Source organism: Aegilops tauschii, chromosome 5, assembly GCF_002575655.3.
Source record: "Aegilops tauschii subsp. strangulata cultivar AL8/78 chromosome 5, Aet v6.0, whole genome shotgun sequence".
In the NCBI taxonomy this organism is placed as follows: domain Eukaryota; kingdom Viridiplantae; phylum Streptophyta; class Magnoliopsida; order Poales; family Poaceae; genus Aegilops; species Aegilops tauschii.
In genome coordinates, this window is record NC_053039.3 from 22149124 (window position 1) to 22168190 (window position 19067).

Consider the following 19067-nt stretch of genomic DNA (forward strand, 5'->3'; position numbering starts at 1 on the left):
TGTAGCCACCAAAAAAACCAATCGGGACCCTGTTCCGGCACCTTGCCGGAGGGGGGATCCCTCACCGGTGGCCATCTTCATCATCACGGCGCTCTCCATGACGAGGAGGGAGTAGTTCACCCTCGGGTCTGAGGGTATGTACCAGTAGCTATGTGTTTGATCTCTCTCTCTCTCTCTCGTGTTCTTGATTTGGCACGATCTTGATGTATCGCGAGCTTTGCTATTATAGTTGGATCTTATGATGTTTCTCCCCCTCTACTCTCTTGTAATGGATTGAGTTTTCCCTTTGAAGTTATCTTATCGGATTGAGTCTTTAAGGATTTGAGAACACTTGATGTATGTCTTGTCGTGCTTATCTGTGGTGACAATGGGATATCACGTGATCCACTTGATGTATGTTTTGGTGATCAACTTGCGGGTTCCGCCCATGAACCTATGCATAGGGGTTGGCACACGTTTTCGTCTTGACTCTCCGGTAGAAACTTTGGGGCACTCTTTGAAGTTCTTTGTGTTGGTTGAATAGATGAATTTGAGATTGTGTGATGCATATCGTATAATCATACCCACGGATACTTGAGGTGACATTGGAGTATCTAGGTGACATTAGGGTTTTGGTTGATGTGTGTCTTAAGGTGTTATTTTACTACGAACTCTAGGGTTGTTTGTGACACTTATAGGAATAGCCCAATGGATTGATCCGAAAGAATAACTTTGAGGTGGTTTCGTACCCTACCATAATCTCTTCGTTTGTTCTCCGCTATTACTGACTTTGGAGTGACTCTTTGTTGCATGTTGCGAGGGATCGTATTAAGTCCAGAGCCTCGTTTAAGAGTGAGGTTTGGATGTGGAAGCGAGAGTCCGTGGGGCTGGACAGAGTGAGAGCTTCCTGGCTATGCCTGCTTGGTGCGAGCCTCGAGAGTTCGGATCTAGAGTCCGGGGGCGAGTCCGGCCTTTCAATGATAGGGGGACCTGGACTGATTCTGAGTTCGCCGTGGACACAATCGCCTCCGAATCCTCGATAATGCGGTTTGTAGCAGAGAGTCCAGTGGGCTCCAGACTCCCATCTTCGGGCCTACTAGTTTGCTCCGGATGTAGGGCCAAAGCCGTGGTCGGGGCCGTGAACCCTTCGACAATCAAGTCTCCTCGGATATCAGCGACATAATTTAGGTTCCCGAAACTAATCGGATGACCAGGGTGTTGGGGAACGTAGCAGAAATTCAAAATTTTCTACGCATCACCAAGATCAATCTATGGAGTAATCTAGCAACGAAGGGAAGGGGAGTGCATCTACATACCCTTGTAGATCGCGATGCGGAAGCGTTGCAACAACGCGGATGAAGGAGTCGTACTCGTAGCGATTCAGATCGCGGTTGATTCCGATCTAAGCACCGAAGAACGGTGCCTCCGCGTTCAACACACGTGCAGCCCGGTGACGTCTCCCACGCCTTGATCCAGCAAGGAGAGAGGGAGAGGTTGGGGAAGACTCCATCCAGCAGCAGCATGACGGCGTGGTGGTGATGGAGGAGCGTGGCAATCCCGCAGGGCTTCACCAAGCACCGCGGGAAAGGAGGAGGAGGGAGAGGGGTAGGGCTGCGCCGAAAGAGAGACGTTCTCATGTGTCTTGGGCAGCGCAAACCTCAACTATATATAAGGGGGGGAGGGGGCTGCGCCCCCTCTAGGGTTCCCACCCCAAGAGGAGGCGGCCAGCCCTAGATCCCATCCAAGGGGGGCGGCCAAGGGGAGGAGAGGGGGCGGGGGGCGCCACTAGGATGGGCCTCAAGGCCCATCTGGACCTAGGGTTTGCCCCCTCCCACTCTCCCATGCGCTTGGGCCTTGGTGGGGGGGCGCACCAGCCCACCTGGGGCTGGTCCCCTCCCACACTTGGCCCACGCAGCCCTCTGGGGCTGGTGGCCCCACTTGGTGGACCCCCGGGACCCTCCCGGTGGTCCCGGTACATTACCGATATCACCCGAAACTTTTCCGGTGACCAAAACAGGACTTCCCATATATAAATCTTTACCTCCGGACCATTCCGGAACTCCTCGTGACGTCCGGGATCTCATCTGGGACTCCGAACAACATTCGGTAACCGCGTACATGCTTTCCCTATAACCCTAGCGTCATCGAACCTTAAGTGTGTAGACCCTACGGGTTCGGGAACCATGCAGACATGACCGAGACGTTCTCCGGTCAATAACCAACAGCGGGATCTGGATACCCATGTTGGCTCCCACATGTTCCACGATGATCTCATCGGATGAACCACGATGTCGGGGATTCAATCAATCCCGTATACAATTCCCTTTGTCCATCGGTATGTTACTTGCCTAAGATTCGATCGTCGGTATCCCTATACCTTGTTCAATCTCGTTACCGGCAAGTCTCTTTACTCGTTCCGTAACTCACATCATCCCGTGATCAACTCCTTGGTCACACTGTGCACATTATGATGATGTCCTACCGAGTGGGCCCAGAGATACCTCTCCGTTTACACGGAGTGACAAATCCCAGTCTCGATTCATGCCAACCCAACAGACACTTTCGGAGATACCTGTAGTGCACCTTTATAGCCACCCAGTTACGTTGTGACGTTTGGTACACCCAAAGCATTCCTACGGTATCTGGGAGTTGCACAATCTCATGGTCTAAGGAAATGATACTTGACATTAGAAAAGCTCTGAGCAAACGAAATACACGATCTTGTGCTAGGCTTAGGATTGGGTCTTGTCCATCACATCATTCTCCTAATGATGTGATCCCATTATCAACGACATCCAATGTCCATGGTTAGGAAACCGTAACCATCTATTGATCAACGAGCTAGTCAACTAGAGGCTTACTAGGGACATGGTGTTGTCTATGTATCCACACATGCTACTGAGTTTCCTATCAATACAATTCTAGCATGGATAATAAACGATTATCATGAACAAGGAAATATAATAATAACCTATTTATTATTGCCTCTAGGGCATATTTCCAACAGTCTCCCACTTGCACTGGAGTCAATAATCTAGTTCACATCACCATGTGATTAACACTCACAGGTCACATCACCATGTGACCAACATCCAAAGAGTTTACTAGAGTCAACAATCTAGTTCACATCACTATGCGATTAACACTCAATGAGTTCTGGTTTGATCATGTTATGCTTGTGAGAGAGGTTATTAGTCAACGGGTCTGAACCTTTCAGATCCGTGTGTGCTTTACGAATATCTATGTCATCTTGTGGATGCTACCACGCGCTACTTGGAGCCAATTCAAATAACTGCTCTACTATACGAATCCGGTTTACTACTCAGAGTCATCCGGATTAGTGTCAAAGTTCGCATCGATGTAACCCTTTACGACGAACTCCTTTTCACCTCCATAATCGAGAAAATTCCTTAGTCCACTAGATACTAAGGATAAGTTCGACCGCTGTCATGTGATCCTTTCCCGGATCACTATTGTACCCCTTGACCAACTCATGGCAAGGCACGCTACATGTGCGGTACACAGCATAGCATACTGTAGAGCCTGCGTCTGAAGCATAGAGGACGACCTTCGTCCTTTCTCTCTCTTCTGCTGTGGTCAGGTCTTGAGTCTTACTCAATACTCACACCTTGTAACACAGCCAAGAACTCCTTCTTTGCTGATCTATTTTGAACTCTTTCAAAATCATGTCAAGGTGTGCGTTCTTTGAAAGTATCATCAGGCGTCTTGATCTATCTCTACAGATCTTGATGCCCAATATGTAAGCAGCTTTATCCAGGTCTTCCTTTGAAAAACTCCTTTCAAACAACCCTTTATGCTTTCCAGAAATTTTACATCATTTCGGATCAACAATATGTCATTCACATATACTTATCAGAAATGTTGTAGCGCTCCCACTCACTTTATTGTAAATACAAGTTTCTAACAAACTTTGTATAAACCCAAAAACTTTGATCGCTCCATCAAAGCTTATATTCTGACTCCGAGATGCTTGCTCTAGTCCATGGAAGGATCGCTGGAGCTAGCATACCTTTTAGCATCCTTAGGATCGACAAAACCTTTCTGATTGTATCACATACAACCTTTCCTTACGAAAACTGGTAAGGAAACTTGTTTTTGACATCCATCTGCCAGATTTCATAAATGCAGCTAATGCTAACATGATTCCGACGGACTTAAGCATCGCTACGGATGAGACAATCTCATCGTAGTCAACTCCTTGAACTTGTGGAAATACTCTTAGCCACAAGTCGAGCTTCATAGACGGTAACATTACCGTCCACGTCCGTTTTCTTCTTAAAGATCCATTTATCTCGGATTTCATGGCTTCTAACCATTTGTCGGAATATGGGCCCACCATCGCTTCTCCATAGCTCATAGGTTCATCGTTGTCCAACAACATGACTTCCAAGACACGATTACGCATTACTCTGAAGTAGTACGCATCCTCGTCGTCCTACGAGGTTTGGTAGTGACTTGATCCGAAGTTTCATGATCACTATCATAAGCTTCCACTTCAATTGGTGTAGGTGCCACAGGAACAACTTCCTGTGCCCTGCTACACACTAGTTGAAGTGACGGTTCAATAACCTTATCAAGTCTCCACCATCCTCCCACTCAATTCTTTCGAGAGAAACTTTTCCTCGAGAAAGGACCTGATTCTAGAAGCAATTACTTTTGCTTCCAGATCTGAAATAGGAGGTATACCCAACTGTTTTGGGTATTCTATGAAGACGCATTTATCCGCTTTGGGTTCGAGCTTATCAGCCTGAAACTTTTTCACATAAGCATCGCAACCCCAAACTTTTAAGAAACGACAACTTAGGTTTCTCTAAACGGTGTCGTCTCAACGGAATTGCGTGGTGCCCCTTTTAAAGTGAATGCGGTTGTCTCGAATGCCTAACCCATAAACGATAGTGGTAATTCGATAAGAAACATCATGGTATGCACCATATCCAATAGGGTGCAGCTATGATGTCCGGACACACCATCACACTATGGTGTTCCAGGCGGTATTAATTGTGAAACACTTTCCACAATGTCTCAATTGTGTGCCAAACTCGTAACTCAGATACTCATCTCTATGATCATATCACAGACATTTTATCCTCTTGTCACGACGAACTTCAACTTCACTCTGAGATTACTTGAACCTTTCAATAATTCAGACTTGTGTTTCATCAAGTAAATACACTCAGCATCTACTCAAATCATCTGTGAAGTAAGAACATAACGATATCCACTGCATGCCTCAGCACTCATTGGACTGCATACATCAAAATGTATTACTTCCAATAAGTTGCTCTCTTGTTCCATCTTACTGAAAATGAGGCCTTTCAGTCATCTTGCCCATGTGGTATGATTTGCATGTCTCAGGTGATTCAAAATCAAGTGAGTCCAAACGATCCATCTACATGGAGTTTCTTCATGCATATATACCAATAGACATGGTTCGCATGTCTCAATCTTTTCAAAAACGACTGAGTCCAAAGATCCATCTACATGGAGCTTCTTCATGCGTTCTATACCAATATGACTCAAGTGGCAGTGCCACAAGTATGTGGTACTATCATTACTATTTTATATCTTTTGGCACGAACATGTGTATCACTACGATCGAGATTCATTTTAGGTGCAAGACCATTGAAGGTATTATTCAAATAAACAGAGTAACCATTATTCTCCTTAAATGAATAACCGTATTCCGATAAACATAATCCAATCATGCTCAACGCAAACACCAAATCTCGATGGTAGAGGGAGCATGCGATGCTTGATCACATCAACCTTGGAAACACTTCCAACACACATCGTCATCTCACCTTTAGCTAGTCTCCATTTATTCCGTAGCTTTTATTTCGAGTTACTAACACATAGCAACCGAACCGGTATCTAATACCCTGGTGCTGCTACGAGTACTAGTAAAGTACACATTCATATAATGTATATCCAATATACTTCTGTCGACCTTGCCTGCCTTCTCATCTACCTATCTAGGGTAGTCCTGCTTCAGTGACCGTTCCCCTTATTACAGAAGCACTTAGTCTCCGGTTAGGGTTCAACCTTGGGATTCTTCACTAGAGCAGCAAATGACTTGCTATTTCATGAAGTATCCCTTTTGCCCTTGCCCTTCTAGAAACTAGTGGTTTTACTAACCATCAACAATTGATGCTCCTTCTTGATTTCTACTTTCGCGGTGTCAAACATCGCGAGTTGCTCAAGGATCATCATGTCTATCCCTGATATGTTATAGTTCATCACGAAGCTCTACTAGCTTGGTGGCAGTGACTATGGAGAACCATCACTATCTCATCTGGGAGATTAACTCCCACTCGATTCAAGTGATTGTGGCACTCAGACAATCTGAGCACATGCTCAACGATTGAGCTCTTCTCCCTTAGTCTGCAGGCTCAAGAAACTTGTCAGAGGTCTCATACCTCCTGACGTGGGCACTAGTCTGAAATCCCAATTTCAATCTTCGGAACATCTCATATGTTCTGCGACGTTCCAAAAACGTCTTTGGTGCCACAATTCTAAACCGTTAGCATTATGCACTGAACTATCACGTAGTCATCAAAACGTGTATGTCAGATGTTTCGCAACATCTACAGATGACGCTGAGGTTCAGCACACCGAGCGGTGCATTAAGGACATAAGCCTTCTGTGCATCAATGAGGACAATCCTCAGTTTACGGACCCAGTCCGCATAATTGCTACTACCAACTTTCAACTAAATTTTCTCTAGGAACATATCTTAACTAGTAGAACTAAAGCGCATGACATAATTTGCAAAGACCTTTTGACTATGTTCATGATAATGAAGTTCATCTGATTATGAACTCCCACTCAGATAGACATCCCTCTAGTCATCTAAGTGATACATGATCCGAGTCAAACTAGGCCGTGTCCGATCATCACATGAGACGGACTAGTCATCATCGGTGAACATCTCCATGTTGATCGTATCTGCTATACGACTCATGTTCGACCTTTCGGTCTCTTGTGTTCCGAGGCCATGTCTGTACATGCTAGGCTTGTCAAGTCAACCTAAGTGTTTTGCATGTGTTCCGAGGCCATGTCTGTACATGCTAGGCTCGTCAACACCCGTTGTATTCGAACGTTAGAATCTATCACACCCGATCATCACGTGGTGCTTCGAAACAACGAACCTTCGCAACGGTGCACAGTTAGGGGGAACACGTCTCTTGAAATTTTATAAGGGATCATCTTACTTACTACCGTCGTTCTAAGCAAATAAGATGCATAACATGATAAACATCACATGCAATCAAATAGTGACATGATATGGCCAATATCATTTTGCTCCTTTGATCTCCATCTTCGGGGCACCATGATCATCTTTGTCACTGGCATGACACCATGATCTCCATCATCATGATCTCCATCATTGTGTCTTCATGAAGTTGTCACGCCAACGATTACTTCTACTTCTATGGCTAACGCGCTTAGCAATAAAGTAAAGTAATTTACATGGCGTTATTCAATGACACGCAGGTCATACAAAAAATAAAGACAACTCCTATGGCTCCTGCCGGTTGTCATACTCATCGACATGCAAGTCGTGATCCCTATTACAAGAATATGATCAATCTCATACATCACATATATCATTCATCACATCTTCTGGCCATATCACATCACATAGCACATGCTACAAAAACAAGTTAGACGTCCTCTAATTGTTGTTGCAAGTTTTTACGTGGCTTGTATAGGTTTCTAGCAAGAACGTTTCTTACCTATATAAAACCACAACGTGATATGCCAATTTCTATTTACCCTTCATAAGGACCCTTTTCATCAAATCCGTTCCGACTAAAGTGGGAGAGACAGACACCCGCTAGCCACCTTATGCAACTAGTGCATGTCAGTCGGTGGAACCTGTCTCACGTAAGCGTACGTGTAAGGTCGGTCCGGGCCGCTTCATCCCACAATGCCGCCGAAACAAGATAAGACTAGTAGCGGCAAGAAGAATTGACAACATCGACGCCCACAACTACTTTGTGTTCTACTCGTGCATAGAAACTGCGCATAGACCTAGCTCATGATTCCACTGTTGGGGAACGTAGCAGAAATTCAAAATTTTCTACGCATCACCAAGATCAATCTATGGAGTAATCTAGCAACGAAGGGAAGGGGAGTGCATCTACATACCCTTGTAGATCGCGATGCGGAAGCGTTGCAAGAACGTGGATGAAGGAGTCGTACTCGTAGCGATTCAGATCGCGGTTGATTCCGATCTAAGCACCGAAGAACGGTGCCTCCGCGTTCAACACACGTGCAGCCCGGTGACGTCTCCCATGCCTTGATCCAGCAAGGAGAGAGGGAGAGGTTGGGGAAGACTCCATCCAGCAGCAGCACGACGGCGTGGTGGTGATGGAGGAGCGTGGCAATCCCGCAGGGCTTCGCCAAGCACCGCGGGAGAGGAGGAGGAGGGAGAGGGGTAGGGCTGCGCCGAAAGAGAGACGTTCTCATGTGTCTTGGGCAGCCCAAACCACAACTATATATAAGGGGGGGAGGGGGCTGCGCCCCCTCTAGGGTTCCCACCCCAAGAGGAGGCGGCCAGCCCTAGTTCCCATCCAAGGGGGGCGGCCAAGGGGAGGAGAGGGGGCGGGGGGCGCCACTAGGATGGGCCTCAAGGCCCATCTAGACCTAGGGTTTGCCCCCTCCCACTCTCCCATGCGCTTGGGCCTTGGTGGGGGGCGCACCAGCCCACCTGGGGCTGGTCCCCTCCCACACTTGGCCCACGCAGCCCTCTGGGGCTGGTGGCCCCACTTGGTGGACCCCCGGGACCCTCCCGGTGGTCCCGGTACATTACCGATATCACCCGAAACTTTTCCGGTGACCAAAACAGGACTTCCCATATATAAATCTTTACCTCCGGACCATTCCGGAACTCCTCATGACGTCCGGGATCTCATCCGGGACTCCGAACAACATTCGGTAACCGCGTACATGCTTTCCCTATAACCCTAGCATCATCGAACCTTAAGTGTGTAGACCCTACGGGTTCGGGAACCATGCAGACATGACCGAGACGTTCTCCGGTCAATAACCAACAGCGGGATCTGGATACCCATGTTGGCTCCCACATGTTCCAAGATGATCTCATCGGATGAACCACGATGTCGGGGATTCAATCAATCCCGTATACAATTCCCTTTGTCCATCGATATGTTACTTGCCTGAGATTCGATCGTCGGTATCCCTATACCTTGTTCAATCTCGTTACCGGCAAGTCTCTTTACTCGTTCCGTAACTCACATCATCCCTTGATCAACTCCTTGGTCACACTGTGCACATTATGATGATGTCCTACCGAGTGGGCCCAGAGATACCTCTCCGTTTACACGGAGTGACAAATCCCAGTCTCGATTCGTGCCAACCCAACAGACACTTTCGGAGATACCTGTAGTGCACCTTTATAGCCACCCAGTTACGTTGTGATGTTTGGTACACCCAAAGCATTCCTACGGTATCCGGGAGTTGCACAATCTCATGGTCTAAGGAAATGATACTTGACATTAGAAAAGCTCTGAGCAAACGAACTACACGATCTTGTGCTAGGCTTAGGATTGGGTCTTGTCCATCACATCATTCTCCTAATGATGTGATCCCGTTATCAACGACATCCAGTGTCCATGGTTAGGAAACCGTAACCATCTATTGATCAACGAGCTAGTCAACTAGAGGCTTACTAGGGACATGGTGTTGTCTATGTATCCACACATGCTACTGAGTTTCCTATCAATACAATTCTAGCATGGATAATAAACGATTATCATGAACAAGGAAATATAATAATAACCTATTTATTATTGCCTCTAGGGCATATTTCCAACACAGGGGCGTAGCTGTCGATCCGCTCAAGGTGGTTGATCGAGTTGGCACGCAGTGCGATGCCACCGAATACGAAAATTTGGCCGGGGAGGAAAGTCTCCCCCGAAACAGCATCATTCTAGATGATCGATCGAGCCATCGAACCTTCTGTGGACAGCATAGTGGAACTCTCAATGAAAGCACCAATGTCGGTGTCAAAACCGGCCGATCTCGGGTAGGGTGTCCCGAACTGTGCGTCTGAGGATTGAAGGTAACATGAGACAAGGGACACGGTGTTTACCCAGGTTCGGGCCCTCTTAATGGAGGTAATACCCTAGTTCCTGCTTGATTGAATTTGATGAGTATAGGGGTTACAAGAGTTGATCTACCTCGAGATCGTAATGGCTAAACCCTAGATGTCTAGCCTGTATGATTATGATTGCCTCTACGGACTAACCCCTCCGGTTATTTATATAGACAATGGAGGGGCCTAGGGTTGTACAGAGTCGGTTTACAGAGAAAGAAATCTTTACATCCGAACGCCAAGCTTGCCATCCACGCAAAGGAGAGTCCCATCCGGACACGGGGGAAGGCCTACTATCTTGTATCTTCATAGCCCATCAGTCTGGCCCATGTCAGCAACGCCCGGGGGCCCCCTAATTCAGGACTCCCTCAGCAACGCCAAGCAACGACAAAGGCAAGACAAAGCTAAGGAGATAGCTCTTTGAGGAATCCAAGGGCGGATCAAGAAGATCAAGACAAGTCGAAGGAGCAAGATATCACTAAGGAAAACCTCCCTTACCGGGCAAGCGAGCCCCGGTCGGGTCAAGGCCACACCGAAGAACAAGTCTCAAGACTCCCCCGGCAGGCTTGCCTGGGACGCCAAGGGCAAAACACCCCGCCAAGGAACCACCGCTCCACCGCACAGCGACCAAGTCACTTATCAGTGTGGTGTCGAGCCCCCAAGTGATTAAGTGGCTGTCCTCTGCACGTGGCAACCATTTGGGGAGAAGATTCACCCTGCATGACACCCGTCCAGAGGCGTGTCAGGCAGGCAGGGCGAGAGACAGCTAAAGTGGTGCGGCAAGGCTTGCTGGGCTACTCCCACGACGTGACACTAAGTGGCGCATTTAATGCGCCTTGTCCTGTCTGAGTTAGGTATCATAGCACTATTTGTTATTTGGTTGGAGGGTTGTTTGAGAGAGACCATCTTCGTCCTACGCCTCCTACAGATTGGTAAACTTTAGGTCATTTACTTGAGGAAAAATTGCTACTATTCTATAGAACTCTGCGCTTGGAGGCTCAACACGAGTCTATAAGAGTAAAGTTGCGTAGTAGACATCACAGTGGACCGAGGAAGAAACGTATGTCATGTTATCCAAGGCCGCATCCACCTTGCACCGCCAAGCGGCGAGGAAGTCATGAAAAAATCCCTTCTTGGTGAAGGCGCAACGGACGCCCTGAGATACCTAAAGTTGTAAGCCGAGGGAATGGAGGGAAATTTCCATCATCTCTTATAATTTATGCATGATAGTGTAGCGAGTAACCCACAAGGTGCAAATCGGCATAAAATCTGATATGCGCCATGAACACATTAGTATTTTTATCAAATTCATGAACATTTTGCGAACCCGCACACAATAGTTTTTCGAATTCGTGCACACAATAGTTTTTCAAAAGCAGCAGCAGCAGCAGCAAAAGCATTTGAACTGGGCCGCAGCCCGTGCCGTCCCGTCCCCACATGTGTGTGAATCGCTATGTCTAAAAAAAAAAAGTGTGTGAAGCGCTGAGGAGCCCCTTGGCTTTCCTCGCATCCGACGGTGGTACCCCGGGGCGGGGAGGCTTGTCGCCGTTGACGGAGGAGGGGAGCAACAAGCGGTGGTGCTCTGCTGGCCGACTCCGACCCGACGTGAGCGTGCATCCCTCCCATACTCACTCGAGCCACACATCTCCATCTCCATCTCCCCTGCACGTCTCTCCTCCCACGCCCTGCTCTCGACCGTGCAGGTGCGGCGCCGCGCTAGCTACAATTAGGATTGGTTTGGGGCTTTCTCCTGTGGGGGCGACCGGGTCTGGCGGAGGCGAGGCCGGCCGCTTTGGCCCTCTCATCGATCTTGGCTGCTTTTCTCTCCTCGTAAATGCATCCTTCCTCTCCTTGCCTATGAGCTGTTTGATGAAATGCTTCTGCCCTTTTATCTCGCACGCTGTACAATCTCCGCCAGGTTGTCGGTGGAGGTTTGTGAGCACGCTTTCAACTCTACTTGGCTACACCTGTACTGTAACAAGATGCATTTCTTTCCAGTTTATTGAATAGATACTTAAGGATAGAATGTTCTTCTATCTGCCACTCACTGTCCTATCACTCATTTAACCATGTGTTTATTTTCTTACAAACCTCCTGCTGTAGCTAGATTTCTTTGTATATCACGTACCAGTACTGATTATTGATCTTATTCTTAAATCTTATTTCGTGGTCTTCAACTGCAGGTTGGGTTCAGATTGTCTTTGAGACAGAAACACAACATGCAGCGCTCTAACCTTGGCAGCAAAAATGATCTGAATTTCATTAACAAGGTTGTGGAATATTTTGCATATCTTCATTTAAATATCTGGTGTTGACCTGTATGTGTTGCTTATGTGCACACTCTGTTTCATTCCTAAGCAGCACAAGGCGGCGGCGCTGCTTCTTCCCCCAAAACCAAATTTGGAGGAGGGGAAGGAAGAGGCCGGGATGGCGTCGAAGAAGAAGAAGCAGAAGCGCAAGGAGTGCAAGCACGTGAAGATTATGCTGTCATCTCCTTGTGCCTCCGCGGCCAAAACCCCAATCTTGGAGCAGGAGGAGAAGGTGGCAAGGAAACGGAAAAGGAGGATGGAGCAGGAGCCATCCGGCAACTTGCTGTTGCCACTTCAGCCTGGCCATGCCTGTAACTCATTCCTTCAGTCCCCCGCACCCGAGATCCTAACGTTGGAAGAGGCGGCGGCGATGATTAGGAAGAAGAATATGCATAAAGAGCAGAAGGTGGACACGCTGTCTTTTACCCAGAATCCTACCTTAGAGGAGAAGCAGGGGCAGAAGAAGGAGCGCAAGCGCATGGAGCAGATATTATTATCTCCTTCTACACCTGTTCCTGCTGGAACCACAATTCAGGAGCAGGAGGTGAAGGTGAGAAAGAAACAGAAGAGGAGGATGGAGCAGCAGCCATCCGACAACTCGCAGTTGCCACTACACCCTGGCCATTCCTGTAACCCATTCCTTCAGTCCCCCGCGCCTGAAATCCTAACGTTGGTAGAGGCGGCGGCGATGATGAGGAAGAGGAATATGCGTAAAGAGCAGAAGGTGGATCCTACTTTAGAGGAGGAGCGGGGGGAGAAGAAGGAGTGCAACCACGTGGAGCAGACATTGTTATCTCCTTCCACATCTGCTGCTGCTGAAACCCCAATTCAAGGGCAGGAGATGAAGGTGATCAAGAAACAGAAGCAGAGGAGGGGCCAGGAATCATCCGGCAAATCACAGGAGCCATCCGGCAATTTGCCGTTGCCACTTCACCCCAGCCATGCCTGTAACCCTCCACTAGCTGCCCCACTCCTTCAATCCCCCGCTCCTGAAATCCTAACATTGGAAGAGGCTGCGGCGATGATGAGGAGAAGGAAGATGCCTAAAGAGCAGAAGGTGGACGCGCTGCATTTTGCCCCAAATCCTACCTTAAAAGAGCATGGGGAGGAGGCCATGATAGCGACGACGAAGAAGAAAAAGGGCAAGTGCATACAGCAGATATTGTCATCTCCTTCAACATCTATTGCTGCTGAAACTCCAATTCAGGAGCAGGAGGAGAAGGTGACCAAGAAACAAAAGCAGAGGATGGGGCTGGAAGCATCCAGCAACATGCCGTTGCCACTTCACACCGGCGATGTCTCCGAGCCCCTACTCGCTGCCCCATTCCTTCAAGCCGCCGCTCCCGAAATCCTAACGTTGAAAGAGGCGGCAGTGATGATGAGAAAAAGGAAGATGCATAAAGAGGAGAAGGTGGACGCACTGCCTTTTGCCCAAAATCCTACCTTAGAGGAGGAGCAGCTGGAGGAGGCCATGATGGTGACGAAAAAGAAAAATCACAAGCGCGTGGAGCAGATATTGTCACCTCCTTCTTCATCTGTTACTGCAGAAACTCCGATTCAGGAGCAGGAGGTGAAGAAACAGAAGCAGAGGAGAAGGCAGGAACCATCCGGCAAGTCAGACCTGCCATCTGGCAACTCGCCATTGCCACTTCACCCTGGCCATGCCTTTAATCCCCTATTCGCTGCGCCATTCCTTCAGTCACCTGCTCCCGAAATTCTTACGTTGGGGGAGGCGGCGGTGGCGGTGACGATGAGTAAGAGGAAGATGCGTAAGGAGAAGGTGGCTGCGCTGTCTTTTGCCCAAAATCCTACCTTGGAGGAAGAGCAGCGGGAGGAGGCCATGACTGCGACGACTAAAAAGAAGGAGCGCAAGCGTGTGGAGCAGATATTGTCATCTGCTACATCCGTTGCTGCCGAAACCCCAATTCAGGAGCAGGAGGTGAAGGTGACCAAGAAACAGAAGCAGAGGAGGCAGGAACCGTCTGGCAAGTCACCATTGCCACTTGACCCTGGCCAGAGTCGCTGTGTTCAATCACAAGGAGCCAAAGCTCCACCAGAACAAGAGGGAGAGAATGATGGCTGCAAGGGGATTAAAAAGAGCAACGGGAGGAAAACCCGTGTACGTGTCCTCAGTAAGCATGAGCTCATCCAGGAGGCAAGGAAACAGCCTCAGCCGCTGCCCGAAGGCTTTGTGCCGTTCAGCGATTTTGTTGCCAGTTGCACGGAGCAGAATCCTGACCATTCATCGCCTTACAGTGCATTTTTCGACCAGTTCCGCTATAACCCCGTCTGCAAAGATCGCAAATCCCCACTTCCCAGAACCCCTGATCGTCTGGCCAGGTTGCCACCTCGGGGTCACTCATCATTTGGGTCATCTCAGCTCGCTGCAAATGAAGCTTCCAGAGCTTCTAGGCCGGACACCATTCTAGCGTCCAAGACAAAGCAGCAAGATTCAGGTTCAGGATCACAAGAGAAAGTTAGTGTAGAAGTAAAGGAAAACCCGGAAAACAAGACGAGGGAGAAGAAGCAAAGGAAACTATCTGGCAAGTCACTATTGCCATTTGACTCCAGCCGGACTTGCTGTGTTCAGCTACAAGGAACCAAAGCTCTACCAGAACAGGACCAAGAAACTGATGCCCCAAAGGTTAACAATATTGAAAAAAGGAACAGCAAGAAGGCCCATGCCTGTGCTCCCAGCAAATGCGAACTCTTCAAGGAGATGACAAAGGAGCAGACGCTGACTGAAGGCTTTTTGGCACCCAAAGATTTGGTTCCCAATTGCACTGAGCAGAGTCCCAATTATTCATCGCCTTCTGGTGCATCCTTTCATCCGTTCTGCTATAGATCTGCCCGGCAAGATCTCAATCCCCAACCTTCTAGAAGCACTGATCATCTATCCAAGCTGCCACCTCGGCATTACCCATCATTTGAGTTGCCTGAGCTCACTATGAGTGAAACCTCCAAGGCTTTCAAGGCTAACAATTCTGTGGAGTCCAAGTCAAAGAAGAAAGATTCAGGTTCAGGCTCCACCTCAGGCTCACAGAAGAAACAAAATGTAAAAGAAAAGACAACCCCTGAGAAGAAGACGAGGATCAGGAAACCACGACCAGTGTTTACCGCTGCGGAGAAGCGCTCAGACAAATACCGACGCGTTCCCTTGGACCAGCTGGTATCACCGCCACGCTCTCCTCATAATCTCTTGCAGGAGAAGTATGCCTCTGACCCGTGGAAGGTTATGCTCATCTGCATGTTCCTCAACTTAACACAGGGTATACAGGTAAGCTCCTAGATTGTTTGATTAATTGTCTTCCCCCGTGAACTTTTGGAATCAAAACCATTGAACTGAATTCCTGCCAACTAATTTGACCGATGAGAGTTCTGATAGCTATGAAAGCAAAATAAACTCGCATGTGTTTCTGTAAAAGTGATGAATAATCTTAGTGATCGTTCTTTGTCCCCACTTATTTCATATATAAAATCGGCCAATCATGCCGTTTGTCGCTATTTGTAAGTCCAGGAGATAACCAAATTGGAATTGTCAGATGCATTTTATAGTTGATATATACAATGAGAACTGCTGTTTCGTTTTGATGGATCTTTGGAGAACCATATTGCTGCACAGGCAAATTTACCAGTTGCATGTTGTATGCTCCTATTTATTTATCGTGCTTGTCCTGTGTTGTGTAAGTGTAGCGCTGAACTTAGATTAGTATTCCATTTGTTTTAAGAAATAGTTCCCTGACCCGTCAATACCATTTTCAAGTTTAAATACAAGAATCCAATCCCGTCTGTTAACTAATGTAGGTCAAGAGGATATTGGATGGCTTCTTTGAACGCTATCCTGACCCTTGGTCTGCAATTAATGCTGATCCTGACAAGATGGCGGAGTATCTAGCGCCTCTAGGGTTGCAGCATGTTAGGACACGCAATATCAAGAAATTGTCCAAGCAGTATGTTGGAAATGAATGGACCCATATTACGCAGCTTTGTGGCGTCGGCAAGTGAGTGCTGCCCTCTCAATTCATTTGTTAGATATGGAGTATTTGTACAATGGTGTTTCTTTTTCAGTCTGATTAGTAACTAGAAGTTATTCTTACTGCAGGTACGCAGCTGATGCTTATGCAATATTTTGTGCGGGTAGGGCGAGGGAGGTGGTACCTGATGATCACAAGTTAGTTGATTACTGGAACTATGTCTGCTTTGAGTTGCCCATGACGCAGGTAGTATTCTCGACACATACATTTTAATGAATTGCTCTGAGCTTACATTTTACAGTTTCATGGCTTTGTGTGATGCTAATCATTAGCTGAAAATGCTCATGAGCTTCTCTGAACTTCTCCATATACGTGCTAGCACTGGCTGCTCCACCTTGCTGTTCATGGTCAAACAACAGTTCAAATCCATGAAATGCACCCAAGGCCTGTCATCCTGTTTTTTGAAGATCTGCAACAATTTTAAAGTAATGTCGTTGAAAACTGTGTTTGTTCTCCATAAATATGTATGCTACGAGGCAGTCAAATAAGTAACTCCATCTGTGAGAACGGTGAGGGCATCTAACTAGTGGCAGTATCATCTATAGTGGTATGTGAGAGTGTAGCGTTGGCGCAGTAGATTAAGATCGAAACTTCCAGCATGCGCAGAATGCAGGATGGAGCTTTTGGGCTTTACTGATCTGGATGTCATAATCTTCACAGCATTTGACAATGCAACCCTATTTAAGGATGATTATTATGTTGTAGGGGGATTGTTTTATAGTGAATTCGTAAAGGTTTCAGCTAGCACTGGTGCACTGAAGCAATTCCCGTAAAACAAAGTAGAATCCAGAAATTGAGTTTCATTCCCTGTTCCTGGATAATCATCGTAGGTAGGATTTTGTGTCTATTTGCGTCGGTGCTATAAACAGCATACTCTATGGTCATGTGTGTTGCATGCTAATTTGAGTTTTGTACGTGAAGCAGTGGTATATGACCCTGGTCAGTTGAGGGTCTGCTTGGTTCGGCTTTTACAGCCAGCTTCTGCTTTCCCACAGCAGAATCCCAACCAGACGAGTTTCCAGCTTCCCAGAATCTGCAAATGCAGCGACTTCGGCGTACTGTAATTTTTGCAGCACCCGGAAACCCGGCTTCCATCACAGTGAGGGCAAAGGATTCACGAAAATTACCCACCTGCCGCTCAGTAAGTCATACCGGTTGGATTTCTTTTTCCTACCGAGTGTAGCCATCGGCTCCTCCCCTGAATCGAACTCTAGCACGAAGAGGCTGTGCCCTCTGCCCCTCCTCTCGGAGGCCCCTGCTGCGCCGCCACCTCCCCGTTCTCACTCGGTGGTAGCTCCCTCCCTCTGATGCCATGCTTCGGTTCTGTTTTTTATGTCTGTAATTTTCTTTGGATAGCATTTTTTTCTTCAAATTAGGGACCAAAGCTCCCAATTTCATTTCATTCAAAACGAAACCGATAACACGTAAGGTCTGTTTTTTGCGGATCCCTCGATAACATAAGGTTCAGCGGAAATTAGCATACATAAAGGAGCGCCCAAATCACATTGCGCAAAATTATGGACGACATTGTTACCCCATATGATTGAGATTGTTAGTTTGAATTGTACATCAATGCTATATTGTCGTACTGAATAGTGCAGCATGGTTACTTGACATACATGACTGAATCCTGTTTCTCATTTCCTAGCAGATGGATTAGTTCAGTGCCAGTACATGTTCAGTGAAGTGCAAGGGGAAGCAGATGTGGATGACGCCATGCAGTCCTACTAGATGGGATAATTTTATAGTGTAACTGGGGTTGGTTTTTCGTGGTTCATGTACCTTGGATACTCTTGCTCCTTTAGATTAGTGTTAAGCCTTATTGAGATGATATTACCTGACAAGCACATTTGATGGATGCAGCGAGTTATGTTTGCGGTTGCCGTTCGTTAGTTTTCTTTTGTATATATACCACGTCATGTTCAAAGGTTGGTACTGATTCATCGCTTTTTGTTATATACGTGTGCCATCAGTTAAAAGGTTGGTACTCGTCTTGGAAGAATGAATCTGCTTTGGTTTTAAATCTCTGTCTTTTCTCTGGGGGTGAAAACATGTGTATGAAAATTGATTGAACAAACAGTGAGGGCATTTAGCTCATTCTGGTGGTGGTATTGGTCGTTCCTTGGTCCACTTCTCTCAACTATTTTTATTAGAGATCCGAGTTCTTTTCGTAAAGAAAAAACAAATTGTTGTAAGTCAATTTTCTGGGAGAAGGGAGGTGAGGCCGAGCCGAGAGTGAGGCTGGGGACGACGCTGCAACAGCGTCGTCCGTGGAGGGGAGTCTGAGGCTTGACGGTTCATGGTGCGGGGTTGCCGATGCTGGATCAGTCTGGTGGAAGGAGGTTTAGAAGAGGAGGAAGATACAGGAGCCGTTAGATTGAAATCGGACGGCTAAGAAAATGACTTAAACCAATTTAAATTTTCCAGGGAACTTATACCTAGAGTAGTAAATAGTAGGCCCCTTAGAATGACAGACAGATATTATTAGCAGGGAGGGAGTCTCCTGATTTGGAACCGTAATATTTTGGTTTGATCGAATATAGATAGGAGTATGAATCAGGGGGTGTTTGGTTCAGGGACTTTTTAGCCCCAGAGACTAGAAAA

At 47.2% G+C, this 19067-nt stretch overlaps 1 protein-coding gene across 12 annotated transcripts; it reads left to right on the forward strand.

The window, feature by feature from the left end:
• Nucleotides 1–11541: 11541 nt before the first annotated feature.
• LOC109779436 (uncharacterized) lies at nt 11542–18486 on the forward strand. Of its 12 annotated transcripts, none has more exons than XM_073499647.1 (7): nt 11582–11725; nt 11824–11950; nt 12304–12390; nt 12479–15706; nt 16234–16430; nt 16532–16649; nt 18112–18486. In XM_073499647.1, exons 3-7 carry the CDS (start codon nt 12340–12342, stop codon nt 18121–18123), a joined length of 3606 nt encoding a protein of 1201 aa, XP_073355748.1. In that variant the 5' UTR covers nt 11582–11725; nt 11824–11950; nt 12304–12339; the 3' UTR covers nt 18124–18486. The 12 variants fall into 12 exon arrangements, with proteins under 12 accessions (XP_073355749.1, XP_073355751.1, XP_073355753.1 ...); XM_073499649.1 differs by having other exon boundaries at nt 18115–18486; XM_073499651.1 differs by having other exon boundaries at nt 12482–15706.
• Nucleotides 18487–19067: the final 581 nt, after the last annotated feature.

Coding starts and splice junctions, on each gene's coding strand:
- LOC109779436 (XM_073499642.1), top strand. CDS start 11,995: ATGCTTCTGCCCTTTTATCTCGCACGCTGTACAATCTCCGCCAGGTTG. Junction 12,391..12,478: donor ATCTGAATTTCATTAACAAG/GTTGTGGAATAT, acceptor TTCATTCCTAAG/CAGCACAAGGCGGCGGCGCT. Junction 15,707..16,233: donor ACTTAACACAGGGTATACAG/GTAAGCTCCTAG, acceptor TAACTAATGTAG/GTCAAGAGGATATTGGATGG.